General features: G+C 43.4%; 1 protein-coding gene across 7 annotated transcripts in view; it reads right to left on the bottom strand.

Annotated features, from left to right (window-relative positions):
• The window catches only part of LOC117516744 (stromal interaction molecule 1-like), a 129,071-nt gene that overhangs the window by 58,304 nt on the left and 43,178 nt on the right, over positions 1–27,589 (bottom strand). For 3 of the 7 annotated variants that reach the window (XM_034177576.1, XM_034177581.1, XM_034177583.1), the window contains exons 1-2: positions 13,091–13,796; positions 10,860–11,072 (exon numbers count right to left, since the gene is read on the bottom strand). In XM_034177576.1, coding sequence (XP_034033467.1) covers positions 10,860–11,058 — 199 coding nt within the window. In that variant the 5' untranslated portion in view covers positions 11,059–11,072; positions 13,091–13,796. Of the gene's footprint in view, positions 1–10,859; positions 11,073–13,090; positions 13,798–24,016; positions 24,036–27,589 lie in introns of those variants that run through there. The other 4 variants (XM_034177578.1, XM_034177579.1, XM_034177577.1 and 1 more) reach the window with 4 other exon arrangements.

Genomic DNA, 27,589 nt, shown 5'->3' with positions numbered 1-27,589 from the left:
AGGAATTTGATGTTTTTGAAAAACACCAAGAGGTAACAAATACAAAAGAAAAAGAATAGAACCTAGAATGGAGCCTTGAGGGACTCCCCAGGTCAGCAAGGCCACATCTGAAGAAAAGTGACCCAACTGCATAGAAAATCTCTGCTGTGTGAGGTAGGAACTGAACCAGGTGAGAGTAGAGCCTTTAATGCCCACACATTGCTAGAGACAACGCAGGAGAATTGCGTGGTCTACTGTGTCAAAGGCAGCTGACAGGTAGAAAGGCATCAGGATGGCAGGACTACCTGAGTCAGCAGCTAAAATCAAATCATTAAAAACTCTCAGCAGGGCAGATTCAGTGCTGTGTCTGGGTTTGAAGCCAGACTGAAACTTTTCATGGCTGTCGTGCTGAGCTAAAAAGGACTGCAGCTGGACATAGACCACTCTCTTTAAAACCTTGGTAAATGGACTACATTTATATAGCGCATTTCCATCTGCATCAGACACTCAAAGCGCTTTACAATAATGCCTCACATTCACCCCGAAGTCAGGGTACTGCCATACAAGGTGCTCACTGGACACCGGGAGCAACTCGGGGATTAAGGACCTTGCCCAAGGGCCCTTAGTGATTTTCCAGTCAGGCTGGGATTTGAACCAAGGATCCTCTGGTCTCAAGCCTAACGCTTAACCACGAGACCATCACCTCTCCTTGGATAAAAAGGAAGCTGAGATATGGGCCTAAAAGTTCAAAAGATGGAGGGATCAAGATGTTTCTTTTTGATTCAAGATAAGATCACATTAGATTCAATAGAACTTTATTAATCCCATGGGAAGACTCCCTCAGGGAAATTGAGGTTCCACCAGCATTGTGTGCTTCTTACACAGGGTACGAAGCGCACAGAGTATCAAAAGTAGTAAACAAACAAAAGTAAACAATTTTCAAAATGTAAATACAAATATACAGTAAATACCAGAAATATTGCTCTTTACTGGCTTAAGCCCTGGGCCCACCAAATAATGAACAGTGAATAATGAGCCACGCAGCATGTTTTTTTTTTTTTTTTTTTGGTATGAGAGGAGGTATTCAGCAATCGTGGAGAATAGTGGCTCTGAGCGGCAGAATATTCGGCTAACAAGGCTCATCTCTGAGCATGGCGCTAATTTCAAGAAGTTCAAAATTTAGCAACAACAGCGTGAGGTAGTTTGTGTACGAGGTACTACGAGGACAAATGAGGATTTTAGAGGCATGTGTGTGGTGAGGACGAGGCTGTTAAATATCAAAAGCCCATTATCCGAGCCCCTGGCAGCTATGAGGGCAGGACAGGCTATTTTGGCTCCGCCCTCTTGAGCACAATCCCACCTGCTTTGTGCGCTGGACGCTGTATATAAAATAATTATTTTGTAGCGGATTAATCATTTTCTGTCAGAGCTTGGATGCTGAAAACACCTCTAATCGCTTCTGGAATCACAGAGAACCGTTTCATCTGGTCCCTTTTTGTCCCTCCCTCTCTCTCTCCTGCTCCATGAGGTGGAGAACGTATTTTGGAACAGCTTAAAAGGTAACTATTTTTTTTATTTTAATAGCTTGGTAAAACAGTTGCATGTTCATTCCTTCTTTATAAGGTGCTGTAAAAGTGTGTTTGATGGATTTAACATCTTGTTAATGAGCTCCGCTGTGTGTGCACACTGACGCAATGACTCGCACTCAAGAAGAGCATTTACGCAAAATGCCAGCTCACAAAAGCGTGATTCTGCAGTCAATAACGGACGGACACAAAGTTAAAAGTTGGATCATGGTGTCAAATGTGTTTTTAAAGCCACGGAAGAAGTAAAGCCAGTGAAGCCGCGGATGAAAATGAAGCCAGCGAGAAGGAGCTCAGAGGCGACTGTCCGGGAATGCAGATCGAGAGCGTGCAAAAGAGCGATTTTGCAGACATTAACAAGATGAACACAAAGTTAAAAGTTCAGTCACGGTGTCAAAATGCTGCAGATGAAATAAAGCCTGCGAGAGGAAGTGCAGAGACGACTGTCCAGGAACCTGTGGTTCAGTTCTAGCTGGTCTGGTGCATTTAATGACTCTGGTACACAGGTGAACAGCAGCCTGGCGCACGGATCCGCACACCCGCCGGACTGTACTGGAGCATCCATTTTTGAACTGCGTTTAAATAATGTGACAACATCTTGAATGGATGCTGTAAATTGAAAACCCACACTTTAAAGGGACCAAGTGTGTGGGAAGGCTGGAGGTTTGGACCAAACTCATGCCTAAACGTGCACCAACGTCACGTTAAAAATCCTGACGTAGCGCCAGCTGCAGGAACGAGGCTGCACGAAGGTTAAACGATGTCAACGAAAGTCCAGATTTCTTGTTTCGTCAGGGCTTCGTCACCCTTTGTTAAGTGCTGTGTGACTGGGCCATAACATGGCGCTACATGGATCATATGCGGCGACACGAGCCACTCAAGGCTGGACGGGGCTCAAATGACAGGTCAGTCGTGGCTCACTAGAGGCACATGTGAGGAACAGAGAGGCACATAGAGGCTTCTTCACAGTGGATACGTGACAGATTAAAACGTGGATCATTCTTCAAATAATCGCTGACACACATGCGTGGCTCATTATTCATGGCTTATTATTCGGTGGGACTGAGGTTTACTGGCTCCTACTGTTCCTCTCCTTCCCGTCCTCTGTCTTCCTGTTACTCCTCCTCCCCATGAGTGAGGAGTTGTACAGTCTGATGGCCTGAGGGTCAAAGGAGTTTTTGGTGCTGCACTTGGATTCACCAGAGCATGTTTAAGGGCGACGGGCACAGCCTGAGCCAAGACTGGTGTTAATCAGCAGACTAGCTCCAACTGAGTCAAAACATCTCTGAGGAGATGAGGTGGAATGGTGTCTAAGGGACAGTCTGCAGGATGCACATGGTGCCTGATCAAAGCATTTTTTGACTGACTGGTATTTCCTCTTTGTCCTTTGGAAACGAGGCTGTTTTGCCCAGAATTGCCAAATTGTCAATGAAACTGTCGATGCTGTGTCTGCGAGTGAGCTAGTTGTTACCGTAATCATTCTAGTCGTCTCTAGTACGCAGATTTCAGTCATGGAAAACAATGTGTCAAGTATCGATAGGGACGTTTTTATTTCAAGAATAGATGTATTCGCGACTGATCTGAGTGATGTTTTATCAGAAACTGCAAATTTCACAGGCAGAATGGGAACTGTTCCACCCAGATTGAGCTTTTTCTTTGCGTTTGTTAGGGTGACTTGATTTAGTGTGCAAATGCTCCCCAGAAGCATTTACTGAAAATCAAGTCTGGAGGACCTAAATGAGATGGTGAGATGCTGAAGAGCTTGGCTCATTCATATCTGCGACATATACATATTAATCATGATCTGTGTTGTAGTTTTACTCCAATTCTGCACTCAGTGGAATTAATGAGTCACACAAAAATGTTTATTTTCATTTTTAAAAAGAACAAAATAAATCAATAAAACATGAAGGAGCAGCTTGGAATGAAGGTGTTTTTTTCTTAATGCACATCAGAGCTGTTAACGTTTGCCCTCCGCCCCATGCATGTACCACACGGAGGAAAACGCACGTTTTGGATGAGGACTATCAGCAGATTACAAGAATCTGATCAGGATCAGATTCCAAAAAAACCCCACCCTGATCAGGACATCACGAAAAATAAGACTGAAATCAGTGTCTGTTTTCAGCTCATTAGCACAGCTCGCTAACGAGTGAGCTGCTACATCTGAGACATGTCTGAACTGTGATTAAAAATCAGTGTTTTAAACTTTTTGACACTTTTTAACTCATCCAAGTGGTAAAAAGTTTAAACTAGCTTAAAAACTGTCCATCATTTAAAGAAAAACCCTAAATTATTGAACGAGGAGTCATTTCGTTTAGAAAATCGTGATCATCTCGTCACGCAGCTGTGTTCTTAACGCTGAGTGAACTTTGACCCTGCGGACCTTTGAGCCAAAGTGGACTCCACAGACGTGGAATGATTCTGGTGGACGACGTCACTTTGTGCCGGCGTGATCAGAAGTGGGAGGGGCTTAACTGTTCCAGTTCTGTTGGTTTAGAAAATAGTGCTGAAATGTCCAAACGCTCCTTTAACACCACACTGGCTTATAAACTTATTACCATGTGACCTCACTGTTGTAGCGTGTGCTATGGCAGCGTGGTCGCTGTGACAACAGCACAGCAGAAACCAGATGTTATGACTATATTTGGGCATTTCAGCTGAAGCGCAGCAAAGCCTGCTGGGAGACTTTAAGCATGAAAAATGTGAAGTCCAGAAAAACAGCCAACAGTGAAGGCAGCATCTGTCCAGCTTCAGATCATTGGAGGAGCTGAGGAACACCGGTCCTTCCAGGTCCAAAAGCTTGGAACTGAACCAGAACTGATCTGATGAACTTTCCCAAGCCAACAAACAAATGATGGCCTAAAATAAGGAGCCAGTCTGAAAGGAACCTGAGGCCACAAGGACCTGGTTTATAATGCACCAGAACAGAACCAGAACAGTGGACAGTCTCTGGTTCAGAATTGGCCCAATTGAGCCAGTTTCTGGAAACCTCAAAGATTTCAAAGAACAACACTTCAGGATGAAATTTTGAACAAATCATCTGTTTTGGTGAAACAGAAGTTTTTTTTTGGAGAAAAAAAGTCACATTTTTATTTGCATTTAAAGTTACCAGTGATGGCGTTAATGCGGTACTTAGTAATTTGTTAAGCCACCTTGACACTTTCACACATTTAAACCCCACACTGCTGCACTATTTGTCACGCCAATGTGCCTTGCTCGGTTCGGCTGAACCGCTCACTTCGCCCGCTTTTAGCGTCTGATGTTGTGACCTGTTCGTTTGCTCTTTTGTGCAGCAGCTCCGAGTTGAAGAACAACATGACGTAAAAAACGCTGATAAAACTTTCTTACCTGTCAGTCCGGTCATGTTTTCTGCATAAATACACGTTAGCAATTTTTGCTTTTTGCTCTGTATGCACCACTCTGCATTTAATCATTAGTGATTGACCTCTGCTCTCTTCCACAGCATGTCTTTTTCCTGATTCTCTCCCCTCAGCCCCAACCAGTCCCAGCAGAAGACTGCCCCTCCCTGAGCCTGGTTCTGCTGGAGGTTTCTTCCTGTTAAAAGGGAGTTTTTCCTTCCCACTGTCGCCAAGTGCTTGCTCATAGGGGGTCGTTTTGACCGTTGGGGTTTTTCTGTAATTATTGTATGGCTTTTGCCTTACAATATAAAGCGCCTTGGGGCAACGGTTTGTTGTGATTTGGCGCTACATAAATAAAATTGATTTGATTTGATCAATTCTTCCTGCTCAGACAGCAAACCAGCAAATCCAGAGGGAAAGGGGGCACAGGGGGAGCACTGCCCCTCACAACACCCCTAGATTAAAGATCCACTTTTGAAGACATTTTTTCATACACCTATTACTACTTATAATAATAATAATTACAACTAAAATGCTAGAAAGAATTTAATAGTTACATTCATAAACAATGTAGGTTAGAAATGGTTTTACTGTTACAGTGCTGTCAACAGTTAAATATGAGGTCAAGAAAGATGTCTTTTTTTATATATATATATATATATACTCAACAAAAATATAAACGCAACACTTTTGGTTTTGCTCCCATTTTGTATGAGATGAACTCAAAGATCTAAAACTTTTTCCACATACACAATATCACCATTTCCCTCAAATATTGTTCACAAACCAGTCGAAATCTGTGATAGTGAGCACTTCTCCTTTGCTGAGATAATCCATCCCACCTCACAGGTGTGCCATACCGAGATGCTGATTAGACACCATGATTAGTGCACAGGTGTGCCTTAGACTGCCCACAATAAAAGGCCACTCTGAAAGGTGCAGTTTTGTTTTATTGGGGGGGGGATACCAGTCAGTATCTGGTGTGACCACCATTTGCCTCATGCAGTGCAACACATCTCCTTCGCATCATCCGTGAAGAGAACACCTCTCCAACGTGCCAAACGCCAGCGAATGTGAGCATTTGCCCACTCAAGTCGGTTACGACGACGAACTGGAGTCAGGTCGAGACCCCGATGAGGACGACGAGCATGCAGATGAGCTTCCCTGAGACTGTTTCTGACAGTTTGTGCAGAAGTTCTTTGGTTATGCAAACCGATTGTTTCAGCAGCTGTCCGAGTGGCTGGTCTCAGACGATCTTGGAGGTGAACATGCTGGATGTGGAGGTCCTGGGCTGGTGTGGTTACACGTGTTCTGCGGTTGTGAGGCTGGTTGGATGTACTGCCAAATTCTCTGAAACACCTTTGGAGACGGCTTACGGTAGAGACATGAACATTCAATACACGAGCAACAGCTCTGGTTGACATTCCTGCTGTCAGCATGCCAACTGCACGCTCCCTCAAATCTTGCAACATCTGTGGCATTGTGCTGTGTGATAAAACTGCACCTTTCAGAGTGGCCTTTTATTGTGGGCAGTCTAAGGCACACCTGTGCACTAATCATGGTGTCTAATCAGCATCTTGGTATGGCACACCTGTGAGGTGGGATGGATTATCTCAGCAAAGGAGAAGTGCTCACTATCACAGATTTAGACTGGTTTGTGAACAATATTTGAGAGAAATGGTGATATTTTGTATGTGGAAAAAGATTTAGATCTTTGAGTTCATCTCATACAAAATGGGAGCAAAACCAAAAGTGTTGCGTTTATATTTTTGTTGAGTGTATATATAAAACAAGTATTTATGTTGAAGTCAAGAAATACTTGACTTTATTTCATGTTTTAAAAAAACGTTTTTTTTTTCAGGAAATAATATTTTTCAACTTAAAATGTCAGGACATACATGGTTTACCTCACGTTACTTTTAAAAAATGACTGCCAATCAACCAAAACCTCAAAACATGTGAAACAGCAGAAACCAGAACAAATGACTTAAAAAGGACTTCATTAAATTTAAATTTCCAATTTCAATTTAATTTCAATTTCTTTTCATTTATATTGCACCAAATCACAATAAAGTTGCCTCAAGCTGCTTCACTCAAGTAAGGTCTAACCTTACTAACCCCCAGAGCAACAGTGGTAAGAAAAAACTCCCTCTGATGATTTGAGGAAGAAACCTCAAGCAGACCAGACTCAAAGGGGTGACCCTCTGCTTGGGCCATGCTACCGACACAAATTACAAAACCATTTACAAAATAAAAATACAGAAAATTTTGGTTTTGCACAGGACAGGAGGGTTTCGGAAACAGACACCACACCCATCTCTGGATGGAGCCACACCTTAAACACAGAGAAAAAAACAGAATCAGGCATCAGAAAGACAACAAATACAGTATAATTTGTCAGCATTAAACAACAAGAAAAACAGAAGAAATACAAAGGTGATCACCGGCCACTAGCCCTAAGCTTCAGTTGAGGCAGTGGCACGCTCCGTTTACTAATAAAATTAATTTAAAAGAGTAAAAAGCACAGTAACATACTATACCAGTATGCTAGCCATACGAAAGGGAAAATAAGTGAGTCTTGAAAGTCTCCACAGAATCTGACTGTTTTATTGATGCAGACAGATCATTCCACAGAACAGGGGCAGAGAAAGCTCTGTGACTTGCAGACTTTTTATTCACCCTAGGGACACAAAGTAGTCCTGCACCCTGAGAAGACAGACCCCAGGCCAGTACGTAAGGTTTAATTAGGTTAGCTAAGTAGGGAGGTGTCAGTCTGTGAATAATTTTATAGACTAGTAACAGAACCTTAAAATCTGATCTCACTGGGACATCAAACCAGTGAAGAGACGCCAAAATGGAAGTAATGTGGTCAAACTTTCTGCTTCATGTGAAAAGTCTGGCAGCAGCATTTTGAACCAATTGGAGAGCCCTAATGAGTTAATGTGTTAATGACGTGAAGTTGATTGTTGCTGTGCTGTGTTCACAATACTCCTTGAAAATCAGAAATTTTAAAATGCTGAACTTATCCAAACTAAAGATTAATGTATTTTTTTCTGTCTCTGTAACAGTCACATTTAAAACCACAAACGTCTGATCAGGATGACAAGTGATTTATGTTGTGCCATGGAGTAATCGGGTATCGAACCACCAACCAGTTGCAAATAAATAAATAGTGGGTGCACCCAAGCAATTCTGTCCCTGTTACTTTAAATGAAAAGGAACTGCTGTTTGCCACACCCCCTGTGTGTGGACATGGGCGTGTCTCAGAGTTGGGAGTTTACCGAGCCACGACAGAGTAAACGTGTTCAGATGTCCAAACTCCAGTGAGACGCTGACAAGTTTCAGCTCTTCAAGATAATCTGATTTCTGAAGTTTCAGCTCTTCAAAATAATCTGATTTCTGAAGTAGATTGTTCAGTCTGAGGATCAACGGCAGGATGACTGTTCGAATAAAAATTTAACTAAAAACTCGTTATAAAATGATGGAGGAATCCGGATCACGTGACATGAGGGAGTGACGCGTGCAGTCCGCGGCACCGCTGGACTCTGTCGTGGCAGAAAACAGAACATCAAGTGAAGTACTCATCCTGTCGGTTTTGGTTTGGCCACTGTGGCGTCAAACCAAAACAGACATGTCCTGAAGAGCAGAAAGAGGTCCAGTATCTCCTACCTGGATGAGTGAGAACCAGCAGAGTGACTCTGGATGCCGGTGTCGCACACTGAATGGTCCGCCCCTAAAAATCGGTCCACCCTGCACGTGTCATTTGGGACCACAGCAGCTCGTCTGAGTCTGACACTCTTCGCCCAAAAGCCCCTTTCACACTGGCGTATTTGTAGAGCTGCGTATTGTGGTGTATCGTCTACACCGAGTTGAGCAGCGCTACGCCCACTTTTAGCAGCTCTACATCAAGTTTTTTCTCCCTACGCAGCAGTATGTTGCACGGTAGGATGGAAGAAATTAAACATGTTTAATTTTTTTCGGTGTAGAGCGCTGGACACAGAAAATACGCAGTTTTAAGCAGGTCTGTGCAACACGGCACTCCTGTACACAACCAAAACTGAGTGTGTGAATCCAGAGGAATCAACTGGAGAACATGATCACACAGCCACAGCACCTCTGTGTGATCAGAACAGCTGATCTAACTGATGGACGTGTGTGTGCTCAGAACAGGGAATCGAACCTCAACTCAGAAATCCAGAAACAGCAGGTCTCTGTGTGTGTGTGTGTCTGATCAAACCTGAATAAGCACTGTGATTTTAAAATAAAAGCGCCGTTGCTGCATGTCGGTGCGATCATCAGACGCCCTGATCGATCAGGTCTGATCAAATCAGCGGACCTGATCGGAGCAACCGGAGCTTTAAAAGTTTAGGGTCACAGCGCTTCATTCACAGCAGCCTTTATTTACCACAGCCAGACTCAGCAGCATCTGGACACAATGAAAATGATCCACCAAGACAATAAATAAATAAAATACTGTTAAATGACTGTGTTTGTGACCCGCACCACACCGTCCAGTAGAGAACAGAGCGCACTTCCACAGAGGCAGAAAATAGCAGCTTTGGCTACATATGTGGCAGTAATGAAACTGTAAAAACCTGATGACACAGTCCACTGTTTTCCAGGTGCAGTGATGCTGTTCTGCACAGCCGACAGGAGGGAACTGGGTTTAAATAGTGGCTACACGCGACTGTGTGCACACATTAAAAAGAGAGCACATGCAGCTGCAAGCAGATCTATGAACACGGAAAAAGGCTGAGTACGCGTGCATTTAAATGAGACACAAAGCCGCAATACGCAGCTCTACGAATATGCCAGTTTGAGAGGAGCTTTTAGCAATCAAAGGGGATAATGTGATTATTAACCATCAGATGACAAAGTAAAACCTCTTAAATCATTCTGAAGTCATTTTAAGCAGAAATGGGGAGAAACTTGGTGACACCTTGAAATGACCAACGTGCAGTGAATGCAACAGCTAGTAGCTCATGCTGCTGCGGCGCTCTGATCGCTTCCTCCGTCTTCTCTGCTGAAATAATGCTGAATTTATGTGGAAATGATTGTTGTTCTTCAGATATCTGTCATTATTTGAAGCAGAAACGAGGTGATAATCAGTGAACTGCAGCTGATGACGCATGCACAGTGAAGGCAGGGCAGACCGATTTTTAGGGGGGGGCCATTCGGTCTGCAACACAGGAACTAAGATCCAGCAAGTTGTAATACCAACAACTTGCCAAGTGAGCTGAGGAGCAGTGAGTCTCTCACTGTGGCTCCCAGACGTTCCACAGGTCTCCAAACCCAAACCCCCACAGAACCACCCGAGTCTCAGTTGGTAAAAAAGGAACACGCAGACACCAAGTAGCCAGGTGATGTGTGGGTGTGTCCTTGGACTTTTCCAGTTGCTGAGGTCCTCACAAAAAAGCACCCTGGATCATGGCCAGGAAACGGGTCCGCCGCCAACTGTTGTAGCCGAATGAACGGTTACTTAGTGAGACTGAGATGAGGAGGATCACTGACACTGTGAGGGAACATCAGACACCACATTTAGTCCACATGGTGAGTTTCTCTGGACATGATCCAGGACAAAGGAGCCTCAATGTGTAGGACGCCAGAGACTGGAGAAGACAAAGGACATGCCCGTATTTCACCTGTCCAAGGGCACACCCACATTTCACCTGGTCAAGGCCACACCCACATTTACCTGGCTGCAGCAGGCCGATGGTTACTTTGGCGAGATGGGGATGGAAGACTGTCTGGGTGGTTGCCATCCAGAATGTGGTGATGAGTGACACCAGGGCATGCTCCCAGACCAAACCTGATGAGACTCCACCATCAACAACATACTGCTGCTTGGTGATTGATGGGGGTGGAGCCTGAGCCTGTCATAAATAATGATGATTGGCTAGAAAAGAATAAAACAAGGAGGAAGTAGGTGTCTTACCTGAGGCTGGATTGCTGCTGAAAACCTGTTTGTGATGTTGGCTGTGGAGGGCGTGGTCATTCCTGTCTAATCCACTGCAAGTATTGACACACACACTTAGTGCACACAGAAGCCACGCCCACTGCATGTCTGAAGGTGGAGAATGTCCACTCCAAGGGTTTCGACCTGACCAAACAAACTGGCTCCTGGGCCGGACCATGGTCTGCTCCAAACCTGATGATGTGAAACAGTGTAATGCAGAATGTGAAATATTTTAATAAAACCATCTTAAATTCTCCCTTTTTGCACTTCTAAAGTGGAGTTCACAAAAGTTCACTGCAGTTTGTGAGCAAGTGTGTGTGTGGGGGGGAGTGATTTGATATGTTTATTGTCCGTGTGTGTGAGCTTGTTGGGCAAGCTCACCTCCACTTTATGATGAAAACCTGCTTTTACATTTTAAATTATACATTAAATTATAAATTATACATAAATTTTAAATTATAGTAATTTAAAATGTATTCTGGAGATAACAGACCTTTGTCTTTGGGATTGTCCTCAGATTGAAGTGATGTAAATCATTTTTATTTTAATGTTTGGAAACATTTTCCAAAATAAACTATGTATCTATGTATCTCATGGTTAAAAAGATCTCAGACATGTTAGTACTTTACCATTGGACAGAAAAGCAAAATTACAAACTTAAGCAGAAAACAGAGGCTAGTTTTAAAAAACAGGCGAAGAAGATCCATGAGCAGCACTATGGTTTCATGCCAAGAAAGAGCACTACAGATGCAATGTTTGCTCTGAAAATACTGATGAAGTATAGAGAAGGTCAGAAAGAGTTATACTGTGTGTTTGTGGATTTAGAGAAAGCTTATGACAGGGTGCCAAGAGATGAGTTGTGGTATTGCATGAGGAAGTCTGGAGTGGCAGAGTAGTATGTGAGGGCAGTGCAGGACATGTCCTATTAGCTCAACCAATAATTTGCATCACGTTTTACCAAAATTAGAGCATCTTTAACTTCTGACCCCTGTACAAACTGAAATTGACCTTTGTCACCATTCTTGCTGTTTTTATCCCATAACTCCATAACATTCAGTCATACATAGTCCAAACTATACCCTTTTGGAATCGTTATGCTCAGACAAATGCGGTATAGATTTCAATATGATTAGAGCATCTTTTAATTTTTGATCCCTGTGTAATTCATCAATTGACCCCTACCTGGCTGCCTATTGAAAATTTAAATGGCAAAAAGACAGGAGGCGGAGCTGAAGATGTTGTGATTCTCTTTGGGAGTGATGAAGATGGACAGGATTAGGAATGAACATATCAGAGGGACAGCTCAGGTGGAACAGTTTGGAGACAAAGTCAGAGAGGTGAGATTGAGATGGTTTGGACATATGCAGAGGAGGGACCCAGGGTATATAGGGAGAAGGATGCTGAGGATGGAGCCACCAGGCAGGAGGAGAAGAGGGAGACCAAAGAGGAAGTTTATGGATGTGCTGAGGGAGGACATGCAGGTGGTTGGGGAGACAGGAGGAGACAAAGAGGACAGGGTGTGATGGAGACGGCTGATCTGGTGTGGCGCCCCCTAATGGGAGCAGCTGGAAGAAGAAGTAAATTTTAAGTCGTCACTGCGGAGCTCTGTTGGGATTTTAACGTGCTCATTAATACTCCAATAATCATAATTTTTCAGGATGAATAAATTAAATAAATTCATTAAGGAATCTCACAAGCTGTCCAACAGGAAGGACAGAAACCCGTGTCCAAACTGTAAACAACAGAAATACAAAGTCTTAAAATAAAATAATTGCTAATCACGTCACTTCACTGCTGTTATAGTGATGAATTTCTGGTATCCTGACATTGTTAATCCAATAACCGATTAACTTCGGAAAACTGTGGCTTTTATTTTGAAAATCTGAATGATTAAAAAAATGTGTATCAGGATTAACGGGTTTATCGGTTTGTTTTTTAAACAGCAGTCACGTGATCTTACGTGTGACAGCTGAAAGATTTTAAGTGACAAGTTTTAAAGCATTCATCACTTTTTAATGAATGTGTGATGATGACGTTTTAAAGTCACTGATATAAAACAAACGAGTATTTCATTCTTATCTTTTTATTACTTTTAAATGTTAAAGACTTAGTTAGAAGGTATTTCTAGACTTTAAACGTTTATCCAGTTTTTTGGAGGTCAGAAGACAAATAACACTTTTATTGTGAAGATGTTTCCATCTGTCACTCACCTTCTGATCCGGATCGAACCCGAACCGTGTTTTGTTCTGACGATCCTCCGTCAAAAGTCCCCAAAGTGCTGCCGGGAAAAAAACAAACAAAACTTCCTAGACCCGCCTGTGCTGCGTTCACTGACCACTCAAAAGCTCACAATTTCCTGTTGTAGTTTTATTCTGCCTGCAGCTGTTAATAATCAGATCATATTTTATAGTTTAGTTATTTTATGATTTATCTCGTCCACGAAGTCAGACTTTTGTTGTCTTTTTCTTGAATCCATGTCTCAGAGGGGTTTGAGTCATGGTGATGAGACATCTAAGAAAATCCAGGAAAGAAGTCTGAGGTGTTTGGACATGTGACGAGAAGACACGAAGAATGTTGCTGAAAGACAGAAGAGAAAGAGGAAGGCTGAAGATGAAAGGATAGAATGAAGGAAGAGTGGAAGGAAAAGGGGGACAGGACGGGAATGTGTGGAGAAAATCAGACTGCAGGAGAAAATAGAGACCTAGTTAGATCTGCTTTAAACCAGTTCAGAAACGTGTATCTGCTCTTAAAACCAGTTTCAAACCGCTGGTCTGGACCCGTTTAGCAACTCAAACTGGTTTGGAAGCATTTTTAAACAGCTGATGAAGACTCTCAGTCATTCAGGAAGTTTTCAACTTCCAGCTGGTTTTCAAATCAATTTACAGATGGTCAAATCACAACATGTCAGCCCCAAGACACTTCACACGAATAACCTTGGACCTGACAACTGACCTGCAGTGGTCAAGAAGAAACCTCCAGCAGGTCTGACTCAGTGGGGTGACCATCTGCTGCGGTCCAGCGACCAATAATAAAACAAAAAGAATTACCAAACACTCAAAGACAGAAATGTTGCAGCTCAGTAACCAAACAGTCACGTGGTCACAACCAGTGTTGCCACAGTTACTTTGAAAAAGTAATCCAATTACTGATTACTCCTTGAAAAAGTAACTTAGTTACTTTACTGATTACTCAATTGTAAAAGTAACTAAGTTAGATTACTAGTTACTTTTTTAGTTACTTTTCCCAGCTGTCGACAACAACCCTCTGCCACCTCAACATGACAATGATACCTGTTTTGCCAAAATTCACTTTATAGTCACCCTTTCTTGACTTCAATGAAAATAAATACTTGTTTTATAAAAAGTAAAATAAAGACCTCTTTCTTGACCTCATATTTAACTGTTGACAGCACTGTAACAGTAAAACTTGCAATTTCGAACCTACATTTTTTATAAATGTAACTATTAAATTCTAACATTTTTCTAACATTTAAATTCTCTCTAAACATTTTACTTGTCGAAATTATTATTATTTTAAGCAATATTAGCAGTTGTAGTAAAAAACGGCTTCAAAACTGGACCTTTAATCTAGGGGTGTTGTGAGGGGGGCACATCCCTCCCCCACGCCCCCATTCCATCTGGATTCGCCCCTGCTTTGGCGTTTGAGCACAAAGAATGGATAACATTTATTTATGCAGAAAACATGACCAGATTTACAGGTAAGAAAGTTTTATTGCGTTTTCACATCATGTGGTCCTCAGAAAGAGAGTTTAGGTGCATTTGAGTGGAAAATAGTGTTAGTTGTTGACACGTCGCGGAGGATCAGTTTTTTAATGACCAGATACGGAGCGGCTCAGCTCAGAATTCTAAATAAAGGAGGAAAAAAAGTATAAAAATGTCTTTGTAAAGCTCAGTGCAGGTGTGCTGATCACCGCGCTTTAAGAGGTGAGGACGAGTCGAGCAGCTGCAAAAAAACGCGGATGAAAAGCTCACAGCTCACTTAAAGTGGGCAGTTCAGTCGAACCCCGACCTCCTGCCCACAGACTAAGTTTAATGCTGTTATCGACCCACAATGAAAGATAATAGTAATGCACAGTGACATGGAGAAGTAACTTTAATCTGATTACTGATTTGGAAAGATTAACGCGTTAGATTACTCGTTACCGGCATCACTGGTCACAACCACTGACAGTTCAAAACACAAACCCTGAAGAGCAGAGTCTCAGGAACCAAAGACAGATCACAAGCAACATCCTCTGGAAATCATCCAAAAGAAGCTTCCAGAATCCTCAGCATGCTCCAGATTTCCAGACCATTTCATCTGGATTTGAATGAATCCATGGAATCAGACTCACTCTAAAAAATGAACCGCTGCCTCAACGAGAAAACGTGATGTTACAATTTGCATAGATTTAGTTATTTCAACTTTGAACTGAGTTAATGCCACAAGACTTCTCTAGTTAAGTTGAAATTGTACAATCAGGACACTAGACCCTGTAGCTTCGTGCAAAGTTACCGTCTTTACTCAACCCCCTGGAAGTCAATACAACATCCGTAGAAGTGCATTACAGGAACAGTAGTCTCCCGCTACACCTCCTCCTTTGAGCTAAAGACATCTCTATAAAGACAACTCAAAATGGCTCACAAAAAACATAACTGTGGAGCATTCTTCAATGTGAAATATTTTAAATACTTTTGTTGTACAGTTACTTTTAACATAGAACACGAACGCATTTCTGGTAAACATTCTCTTTTACACCTATCCGACATTTCTATAAGCATGAATGCATACCATTAGCAGATTTACATATCCAACCTTTCTGGAGGTCTCACGACTTGTCCAGATCTGCTAACAGTCCCTGTTGATCTAAGGTGGCTCCTATTTCTCCTTAGAAAACCCCTGTCTGTCTCTACCACATAAGATCTGGGAGCATTGGCAGGTCTAACTACTGCTCCAGTGGTTCCTTCAGTAGTTATCCACACTTTCTGTCCTGTCGCTAGTTCTGGGAGCGGTCTGGTACGGTGTCTCCGGTTATATTGCTTTGCCTGCTCACACTTCCCTTCCTCATCCTTTTTTCGAAAAGTCTTCAAGTCGGGGCCACTTGGGCACCAGCTTGGCTGCAGATTGTGGTAGGGAGCTGTGCAGGTGTCTCCCCATGAGCATCTGTGCCGGTGAGAACCCGTGCTCCAGTGGGGTGGCTCTGTACACCAGCAGTGCTCTGTTGTAGTCGCAGTCCTTTTTCCACAAGTCTTTAATGACATGCGTGAACTGGTACTCTAACAAACTGTTTGAACTGGTCTGATGAAAACTGCGGCCCGTTATCTGATACCACAGTCTCTGCAACTCCATGTCTTGCAAAGGCCTCTTTTACAGCTTTAATAGTGACCTCTGCAGTTGTGTGCCTCAGTTCAGCTATCTCAATGTACCTAGAGAAAAAGTCAATCAGCAAGTATTGTTTCTTTGACCACTCAAAAAGATCCATGCCACTTTTTGCCATAGGCGGTCAGGAACAGCAGTTGGTAACAGTGGTTCACGATTCTGTCCCCTGTGCTTTTGACATATTTCACACCTGTCTACCACCTGCTCTATTTGAGTTGAGATGCCCGGCGACCACACAGCCTCTTTAGCTCTAGCCCTGCACTTTGAAATGCCCTGGTGGCCTTCATGGAGACGTGCCAAAACATGCGCTCTCTGTGGAGGTGGTATCACCAGTCTCTCCCCTTTAATGAGAAGACCGTGTGCTACGTTTAAGTCCATTCTGTACTGCCAGTACCCCTTAACTCTGGATCTAGCTTACACTTTTCTGGTCAACCTGTCAAACAGTGATTTACCACCTTTTTACACAGTTCATCTTTACCTTGTGCCAGCTTAATCTCCTCCAGCCTTTTGTCCGTGGCTGGAAGATGGGATACAACACAGTCCACAAAGACCTCTACTTCTTTTTCCAGCTGAAGGTCCCCTGCAGAGGGCGGGCCCTCCAACGGTGCTCGCGACAGGGCATCAGCGGTGACGAGGTTACTCCCTGGAACATGGACAACGTTAAAAGAAAAGCGCAGCAGTCTGAGGCGGAATCTCAGAATGCGTGGAGGTAGGTCGTCCAGACCTCTTGTGCTCAGGAGGGGAACCAGGGGTTTGTGATCTGTAGTCCCATGAGGTAAGATGAAAGTCTTTCACACGCCCACGTTACAGCAAGCGCCTCCTTTTCTATTTGCGCATAGTGTCTCTCCGTGTCTGTGAGTCCTCTTGAGATGTATGTCACTGGTTGCCACGAGCCGTCGGACTGTTTCTGAGTAAGAATGGCTCCGATACCATATGGCGACGCATCAGCAGCAACACTTGTGTCTGCTGCGGTGGAGTACTGAGCGAGCACTTCAGGAGAGCTTATTATTGCTTTTAGTCTCTGGAATGCTGTTTCCTGTGGCTCTGCCCACATCCACTCTTTTCTTTTAGCGGTGTGGTGATTGTGGCTAATTGTGGCATGAACTTTGCGAGATAGTCGGCCATTCCCATGAGACGGCACACATCTTCCACACTCTGAGGCTGTGGCAACTGCTGGATTGCTTTTACCTTGTTGGGATCAGCCTCAATACCTTTTGCTGAAACTTTGTGTCCCACAAAGATGATTTCACTTTTGCAAACTCACACTTCTCGTTCAGAGTGAGACCTTCCTTCTGCAACTTTTGGAGCACACAGTGCAACCTATGGTCATGCTCCGGCCTGTCTCTGCCGTACACAAGCACATCATCGGCATGACAAATCACACCTTCAAAATCCTCCAGCATCTGCGACATTTTCCTTTGGAAATGTTCCGGTGCCGATGCTATGCCAAAAGGAAGGCGGTTGAACTGAAACCTTCCAAAAGACGTGATGAAGGTTGTGAGCGGCCTTAACTCGGGTGTGAGAGGAATTTGCCAAAATCCAGAACGGGCGTCGAGCTTTGTGAACACTTTAGTCTCCTTCATCATTGCTAGTGTTTGATCCACTGCTGGGAGAATATGGCGTTCCCTTTTTACTGCTGCGTTCAGGGGTGTGAGGTCCACACATATTCTGAGGGGGTTCTTTGCTGGTCTGGGGATCACAACAATGCCTGAACACCACTCTGTAGGCTCAGTAACCTTGGAGATAACTCCCATCTCTTCCATCCTGTGCAGCTCTGTTCTCACTGCTTCTCTGAGGGGAAGTGGAACACGTCGTGGGGCAGATAGGGCTACAGGTATGGCTCCCTGCTCTAGCTCAAAGTGATATTGCTCCTTCAGCATTCCTAAACCCTTAAACACATCTGGGTAAGCTGCTCTGAAATCTGTCTCTGATTCAGTGACTGTGTTTACTCTGTACAAGAGGCCTAGAGCCTCACATGCTGGTCTGCTTAACAGTGGCTGTACTAAGGTAGACTGTGATACACTGTGCCCTTTCACTACCAGCTGTGCCCCAAAGTAGCCCTTAACACTGAGTGGGTAACTGCCTGGCCCCAGTAGTGTCTTCTTAGGTTTCTGCAGCTTACCATCCTTGTCTGGTCTGTATAGTCCCTCTGGAATAGACATAACATCTACCCCTGTGTCAAGTTTAAAGTCTATGTTTTCCCCATTTAACTTGACCTTTTGCATCCAGAGCTGTGACCTCACTGTCCCTACTTCTCCCAGGAACACACAATCCTCACTGTCAGTATCTTTTAGATTTTCTGTCACTTCACGTAACCTTGCAGCTTCACTACTGCGACAGACTACAGCAAAATGTCCTTTCCTCTGACATTTTCGACACTGTACTTCTTTAGCTGGGCAATCTTTCCATGAGTGCTTGTTCTTGCGGCCACAGCGGCCAAATTCCTTTTCACTTTGCTTGATTGGCTTTTGTTTTCTTCTGCCATGTCTGTGTTTTTCCTCTTTTCATGTTTGTCCTTATAGTGTCCATGTTCAGTGTTTTCTCTTCTGCAGAGCTGCTGTGAAGTATTAATTGTTGTTTCTTTACAGTTTCACTCTGCCTGACTTTCTGAATGGCTTTAGCAAGAATTAACTCTGAGTCCATTTGTAGCTGCTCGGACAGTCTTTTGTCTCTTATGCCAACTACAACTCTCTCCCTTATAAGTTCGTCTTTGAGCACTCCGAATCCACAGTTTTCTGCAAGTTTGTGTAGAGCTGTGATGAATGATTCTGCACTTTCACCCTCTTGTTGCCGTCTGGAATTAAACTGTGCTCTTTCAAAAATGACATTGTGTTTTCCAACATAATACTTCTCAAATGCCTCTTTAACAGTTGCATAATTCTTTTTATCTGCATCACTCAGTGGTAAGACAGCCAAAACATCGTCAGCGGCATCTCCCATAGCATACAGGAGTGAGTTGACCTGATATTCGTCAGGCGTACTGTCGAGAGCGGTTGCAATCCGAAACCTTTCAAACCTTCTGATCCACTTTGGCCATTCAGCAAAGTGAGAAAAGTCAAATGTCTCTGGGGGAGTTATTTGTACAGTGGTCACCATCGTGATGAGTGGATCCCTGGCTACGTCGCGTTCAGAATCCAAACTGTCCGGTGAGCCGACCACATTTCCCTTCTCCGAAGTGTGGGGCCGTGCTTAACAGAGCGCACACACCTTGTAGCTAGCACCGGTGTCTGTCATCCCCGCGTTTCGCCTTCATGACGATCATTTTCAGGTTGCAACTGCACTGTATTGCAGTCGAAAATACCGTGGAGACTTACAGTTCGCACTTTCTGACACCATGTACAATCAGGACACTAGACCCTGTAGCTTTGTGCAAAGTTACCATCTTTACTCAACCCCAAAAAGTCAATACAACATCTGTAGAAGTGCATTGTGGGAACAGTAGTCTCCCGCTACAGAAATAACTTTTTAAAAATCTGCAAATTGTTACATCACTATTTCTCATTGAGGCAGCGTTTCATTTTTTAGAGTGCAGTTTGATCTCAGCAGAACGGGACTTGCTAAGTGAAAACTCCGTGACCTGCCTCCTGAGAACACAGAGCTCAAAGCTCCATTTAATGTTATAGTAAATGGTAAATGGACTGCATTTATATAGCACTTTTCCATCTGCATCAGATGCTCAAAGCACTTTACAATAATGCCTTATATTCATCCTGATGTGAGGCTACTGCCATGCAAGGTGCTCACTACACACCGGGAGCAACTAGGGGATTAAAGACCTTGGCCAAGGACCCTTAGTGATTTTCCGGTCAGGCTGGGATTTGAGCTTAAACCACTAGACCATCACCTCCCCAATACATATGCCAGGCCTGTGTGTGGCACTGTAATGTCCCCAGAAAATAAACAAAAAACAGAAGAAGACTAGAGCATGTGCATTAGCGTGTAAGAGCTAATCAATCAAATCAAATCAATTTTATTTATCCCATTCTACTTTTAAAAACCCTAGGAACTACAAGTAAGCCTGCAGTCTGAGAGCGAAGCGCTCTATTGGGGTGATATGGTACTATGAGGTCCCTAAGATAAGATCAAATCAAAATCAAATCAATTTCATTTATATAGCGCCAAATCACAACAAACAGTTGCCCCAAGGCGCTTCATATTGCAAGGCAAGGCCATACAATAATCACAGGAAAAACCCCAACTGTCAAAACGACCCCCTGTGAGCAAGCACTTGGCGACAGTGGGAAGGAAATACCCCCTTTTAACAGGAAGAAACCTCAAGCAGAACCAGGCTCAGGGAGGGGCAGTCTTCTGCTGGGACTGGTTGGGGCTGAGGGAGAGAACCAGGAAAAAGGAAATAAATGCATGAATTAGTTTTTCAGCATCACTCTGAGACAAGACCTTTCTAATTTTAGAGATATTGCGCAAATGCAAAAAAGCAGTCCTACATATTTGTTTAATATGCGCAATGAATGACATATCCTGATCAAAAATGACTCCAAGATTTCTCACAGTATTACTGGAGGTCAGGGTAATGCCATCCAGAGTAAGGATCTGGTTAGACACCATGTTTCTAAGATTTGTGGGGCCAAGTACAATAACTTCAGTTTTATCTGAGTTTAAAAGCAGGAAATTAGAGGTCATCCATGTCTTTATGTCTGTAAGACAATCCTGCAGTTTAGCTAATTGGTGTGTGTCCTCTGGCTTCATGGATAGATAAAGCTATCATCTGCGTAACAATAAAAATTTAAGCAATTGTTTTGTGTTTGTTTTTGCAAAGTTACACACCGATTCAATGTTAATTTTAGTGACCTCAGATTGGCGTAACCAGGTGTCATTACTGCCGACGTGAATTACAATCTTACCAAATTTACGCTTAGCCTTAGCCAGCAGTTTCAAATTTCCTTCAATGTCACCTGTTGTGGCCCCCGGAAGACAATCGACTATGGTTGCTGGTGTCGCTAACTTCAAATTTCTCAAAACAGAGTCGCCAATAACCAGAGTTTGTTCCTCGGTGGGTGTGTCGCCGAGTGGGGAAAAACGGTTAGAAATGTGAACGGGTTGGCGGTGTACACGGGGCTTCTGTTTAGAACCATTCTTCTTCCTCACAGTCACCCAGTCGGCCTGCTTTCCCGGCTACTCGGGATCTGCTGGAGGGGAACTAACGGCGGCTAAGCTACCTTGGTCTGCACCGACAACAGGGGCCTGGCTAGCTGTAGAATTTCCCAAGGTGCGGAGCCGAGTCTCCAATTCGCCCAGCCTGGCCTCAAAAGCTACGAATAAGCTACACTTATTACAAGTACCAATACTGCTAAAGGAGGCCGAGGAATAACTAAACATTTCACACCCAGAGCAGAAAAGTGCGGGAGAGACAGGAGAAGCCGCCATGCTAAACCGGCTAAGAGCTAGTAGCTGCGCTAAGCTAGCGGATTCCTAAAAACACACAAAGTGAATAATGTGTAAATAATTTAGAGGTGATTCAGCAGAGGGAGTGCTTTAGTTAAGGCACGTGAAGATTACACTGTGAAACAAATCGTTATCTAGTTAACTAGATCAATCTAACTGTGCAGATTAAACAGCTAACAGATACAGAAAAACACCGCTGTGCTCCGGAACAGGAAGTGATACAATACCGCAGTGAGAGCCAACCACCAGTCAAGAACAACCACCAGTTGTAGCACCAGAAGCTACAACTTTCCAACATGACACACAGAGTAAAATAAATCCTTTAAGAGAAAGAAGGTCCACGCTGATCATCTAAATAGACTTACTGCACATTTAAAGCAAAGCAGTGTGTTTGCTTATTTTTAAAAAAACACACGGCCCGCTCTATTGACCTGGCAGCCGGCTGCTGTGTCTCTCTGCCCAGTGTGAGGGGCTCAGTGCCCCCCTCACACCGGGCAGAGAGACACAGCTCCGTCCCCGGTGTTGCAGACTGAAATAAGCTATAAACTGCATAAATCGCCGGTTCAAAGGCTGTGGATGAACATTTCACCTGTGAGTATGATTGAAATGGAAAGAAATGAACAATAATGTGAAGAGTTCTATCCCTTTTTCCAGCATATAGACAAAGATGATGATAATCAAATCAAATCAATTTTATTTATATAGCGCCAAATCACAACAAACAGCTGCCCCAAGGCGCTTATTATTATTACAGTAATAATAATAATAATACGTGGCTTGTGTGTAGCCACATGTTGTGTTTTGTGTTGGACAAACTATTTTAAGACATTGATTAGGTCTACGAGGTTTATTAGAAAACTAACCGGCAGTTTTATATATATAAAAAAAAAACTATATGGATTTGAATCACGTGCGATTACACCAGACATGCTTGAACCCTTGTGCGCATGCGTGAGTTTTTTCACGTGGGTCGGTGACGTCATTCGCCTGTGGGCAGGCTTTGAGTGAGCACTGGTCCAGCCCTCTCAGCTGAAATCCTTTGTCTGAGACGCTGCTGGAGACAGCGCACGTTGCTTTATCAAACGTTTTTCAGGACCTGTGAGGGATATCTGAGTGGACACTATTCGAGAAATTCTGCTGGTTTTCGGTGAAAAGTTTAACGGCCAGAGTATCCTCACTGAAAGCCGTCTGAATCTTCCGAATGGTTTCCACCTGGCTGTCTCTCACAGTTTCTGGAAAAATTTGATTCAGCGCTGCTCCAGTCGCTCAGCCATTTCCCTGACAATGAAAATCCGACGAGGGGGGTGGACCAGTGCTCACTCAAAGCCTGCCCACAGGCGAATGACGCAACCGACAGGTGTGAAAAAACTCACACATGCGCACAAAGGTTCAAGCTTGGCTGATGCAATCACACATGATTCAAATCCATATAGTTTTTTAAAAAAAATAAAAAGGTCGGATAGTTTTCTAACAGACCTCGTATATAGATTATGCAAAACTTGTATAAACTTTAATTAAAGAATCATAATTTTTTAGAATGGAGTATTTCTCCCAGTGAGTAATTGACAACTGAAGGAGAGAAAGTGTCAAAGTACTAAAAGAAAGAAAGGAAATAAATGAAACAGCTAATCATGGCAGACACAGATTAGGAGGGATGAAGGTTACATTATCTGGAGCTCAGTTATTACTCCAAATTGTTTCATTCTAATGAACCGTCTGTGTGCGGTCCACATAACGTGCAAGTGGTAAGATGGCGGCCAATTTGCTTCAGCGGTTTGTACGGAGTGTGTGGGCCAATGAGATATCCAGGGTTATATTCTGTCTGAAAGAAAATCCTCTCAGCAAAAGTCCATGCTTCCTTCTCTATTTCGCACTTTAATTTTCACGTTTTTGGGCAACACACAACGCTTCACAAACACGGTAATTTAACTAAAATAATAATAAGAAGAAAAATGACTGTGAGGCTGCATGTTCAACCTCCAGCTGAATCACAGAGAAAGAGGGATAAAAAAATATCACGCAGGGTCCCAGTCCACCAACCTAAAAAAAAAAAAAAACCGTCCCAGTCCACCAACCTAAAAAAAAAAAAACCTTAAAAATGGTTACATTTTACAAGTTGGGGAAACTAAACAAAACAGAAACCACATGCCATCACCATTCCAGCAAAATGTCAAGACTTTGGTGCAGTGACATTGTGCCATTGCTCAGCAAGAGCCCTGGACTATCCATGATGTTTACAAACGCAAAGAACTTTTTATCCGATTACTTGTTTAATTGCCAGAATAACCGATAGAATACTCGATGAGTAAAATAATGGATCGCTGCAGCCCGAATTTTGCATGTTAATAACAAACCTTAAAATCTGAGCTCACATGGACATGAAGACTTCAGGAGAGAAAGAGGGTCATATGGTCAAACTCTGGTCCTGATCAGAACTCTGCAGACGCCTGAGAGCAGAAAACAAGACATTACAATCAGCTCGGATCTTCATCATCTTATGAAGAAAAATGTCATTTCTGACCTCAAGACCTTTGGACTCTCAGTCACATGACTTCGTCAGTTTCACAATAAACAAATGATCAAAAATGTAACGTGTTTAGGCTTCGACTGCGTGCTCACTGTCCATTTACTGCAAAGTAAACTCAGTTACACATTAAACCGGTTTATCTCACGTTAAAGTGGAAATAAGCTGACAAATGAGTTCTGTTCTTTCGTGTGATATCTTTTCAGAAAACGATCTCAAACCCTTGTCAAAATGTGACGCTTAAATTCTCCAACGACACGTGAAGGCAGCATCCATCTTGCCCAGCGTTGCGGCGTCGCCACCGTGTGGCCACACAAAGGAAGTACAGGCTGCTTTCAGACGTCATTCAGAAACAACACAAATAATATCAAGCAAACAAAAGTCTAAATTCGTTTTAGGAATATTATAAATCCCTCTTCAAAAGGACACAACGTTAAAAAAAAAAACTCAACGTCGAGTACCACGTCCAGGCCACGCTCACAATCTGTTCCTGAAATAAAGTGTACATTTTCTGTGTAACCATCCTAAAAGTGAAACCAGGACACGTGTCTGAGTGAAAACTGGTTCATGAATCTGAATTAAAATCCTTTAAAGTGAAGATATTATTATTTGTATGAGGTCAAAAGGTCACGTCGGGGTGTTTCTAATCCTGAGGATAAATAATGAAGCTGATATCTGAGCAGTGAAACTCTCAAACTGACTTCCTTGGTAGTGTAGCGGGATGAAGGTCCCTGGTCCTGATTGAAAAGACATTCCCGCTAGCTTGGCTAACGGGGAATTCCCCTTTGGCTGACCTGGTAGAGGAATGGTCTTTAGTGCGAGCCGTCTGGGTTCGATCCCACCGCTGTTCCGGCCACAAAGGTCCTGCGGTCACAGTAGGTTTGAAGCCGGTGAGACACTGAGACGTCGCGTCTGTTGTCTGTTCGGTGACGGCAAAGCTGCTGCTGCACCCTGTTGGTTCCTGCTTGACCTCTGACCCCAGTGCATTGTTTAAATTTATGTATTTAGCACCAAAACACAGGTCATCCCAAAATGTTTAATGAGAGTCAAGTTGAACCTCACTAACCCCCCTCCCGAAACCTGAAGCAGAGCTGACTCAGAGGGACAACCATCTGCTCCAACCAACCTGCCAATAAAAAGGATCAAACACACAAAATATAACAAAGGATTTTCAAACATACAAAACAAGAAGAGAAAGACTTTGATTTCATTATCAGTCTGGAGCTTGTCGAAGTTCAGAGGCCGTCACAGGTGGTGGAGATCACTGCTAGAGGGCGCTCCACTCCACCGCAGACCGTACCTCAAACAGACAAAGCACAGAACCAGAAACCTCCAGTAGAGGATTTCTCAGCACCAAAAGAACTGATGGAACTGAGGTGGAAAAACAGGAAATAATTCCTGGTTCTTGGAAACAAAATTAATCATTTTCAGATCAGGAGGAATGAAAAATCAATATCATTTTAGTCAGGAGCAATTAGAAATCAATTTTGAACTTTTGAATTAAAAGAAAAAATAGGAGAAAATTAAGAATTAATTAATTATTAAATTAATTAGAATTAGGAGGAAATCAGTTCCAAAATATAATTGTGTTCATGCAGCAGGTCTACTCTGTGTCACTCTGATCCCGTCAGATCTCAGAAGCTAAGTAGAGCAGGATCTGGTTAGTACTTGGATGGGAGACCTCTTTGGAACACCAGCAGCTGTGTGTGTTTCTCTAGGTAAAACTGGAGGTGCGTCATGAAGGGCATCCAGCGTAAAACTTGTGCTAATTACCACTGCAGATCTGGCTGTATTCGCTGTGGTGACCCCAAACAAAACTGGGAGCAGCCAAATGAACAACAACAACAACAATGTAACTGTGTTCATAACCAAACACAAACTTATTTCTGACAATGATTTTCCCTTAAATGGTTGAAAAATCATACTAAATAAACTACCCGACGAGTTGACTAGTTTTCCACGTCTGTTGTCATCAGTCACAGACTGCTGTAGTCAGTCGTAGTCTGTTGTAGTCTGTTGTAGTCAGTTGTAGTCAGGCGTAGTCGGTTGTAGTCATTTGTCGTCTGTCGTAGTCAGTTGTAGTCTGTTGTAGTCAGTTGTAGTCTGTTGTAGTCAGTCGTAGTCAGTTGTAGTCAGTCATAGTCAGTCGTAGTCAGTCGTAGTCTGCTGTAGTCAGTCGTAGTCTGCTGTAGTCAGTCGTAGTCTGCTGTAGTCAGTCGTAGTCTGTTGTAGTCAGTCGTCGTCTGCTGTAGTCAGTCGTAGTCTGTTGTATTCTGCTGTAGCCAGTTGTCTGTTGTACTCTGCTGTAGTCAGTCGTAGTCTGTTATACTCTATTGTAGTCAGTTGTACTTTGTTGTACTCTGTTGTAGTCGGTCGTAGTCTGTTCAAGTCAGTTGTAGTCTGTCTTAGTCAGTTGTAGTCAGCCATAGTCTGTTGTACTCAGTTGCAGTCTGTTGTAGCCTGTTGTCGTCTGTTGTACTCTGTTGTAGTCAGTCGTCATCTGTTGTGCTCTGTTGTAGTCAGTCGTCATCTGTTGTGCTCTGTTGTAGTCAGTCGTCATCTGTTGGAGTCAGTTGTAGTCTGTTGTAGTCAGTCATAGTCTGTTGTACTCTGTTGTCGTCTGTTGTGCTCTGTTGTAGTCAGTCATAGTCTGTTGTACTCTGTTGTCGTCTGTTGTGCTCTGTTGTACTCAGTCGTCATCTGTTGTAGTCTGTTGGAGTCTGCTGTCGTCTGTTGTAGTCAGTCGTAGACTGCTGTCGTCTGTTGTAGTCAGTCGTAGACAGTTGTCGGCTGTTGTAGTCAGTCGTAGTCTGCTGTCGTCTGTTGTAGTCAGTCGTAGACAGTTGTCGTCTGTTGTAGTCAGTCGTAGTCTGCTGTCGTCTGTTGTAGTCAGTCGTAGACAGTTGTCGTCTGTTGTAGTCAGTCGTAGACAGTTGTCGTCTGTTGTAGTCAGTCGTAGACAGTTGTCGTCTGTTGTAGTCAGTTGTAGACAGTTGTCGTCTGTTGTAGTCAGTCGTAGACAGTTGTCGTCTGTTGTAGTCAGTTGTAGACAGTTGTCGTCTGTTGTAGTCAGTTGTAGACAGTTGTCGTCTGTTGTAGTCAGTCGTAGTCTGCTGTCGTCTGTTGTAGTCAGTCGTAGTCTGCTGTCGTCTGTTGTAGTCAGTCGTAGACAGTTGTCGTCTGTTGTAGTCAGTCGTAGTCTGCTGTCGTCTGTTGTAGTCAGTCGTAGACAGTTGTCATCTGTTGTAGTCAGTCGTAGTCTGCTGTCGTCTGTTGTAGTCAGTCGTAGTCTGCTGTCGTCTGTTGTAGTCAGTCGTAGACAGTTGTCATCTGTTGTAGTCAGTCGTAGTCTGCTGTCGTCTGTTGTAGTCAGTTCAGTCGTAGTCTGCTGTCGTCTGTTGTA

Source organism: Thalassophryne amazonica, chromosome 9 (assembly GCF_902500255.1).
Source record: "Thalassophryne amazonica chromosome 9, fThaAma1.1, whole genome shotgun sequence".
Taxonomy (NCBI): domain Eukaryota; kingdom Metazoa; phylum Chordata; class Actinopteri; order Batrachoidiformes; family Batrachoididae; genus Thalassophryne; species Thalassophryne amazonica.
The sequence above is the reverse complement of the archived record's forward strand: the minus strand, read 5'-3'. Positions and strand labels throughout refer to the sequence as shown.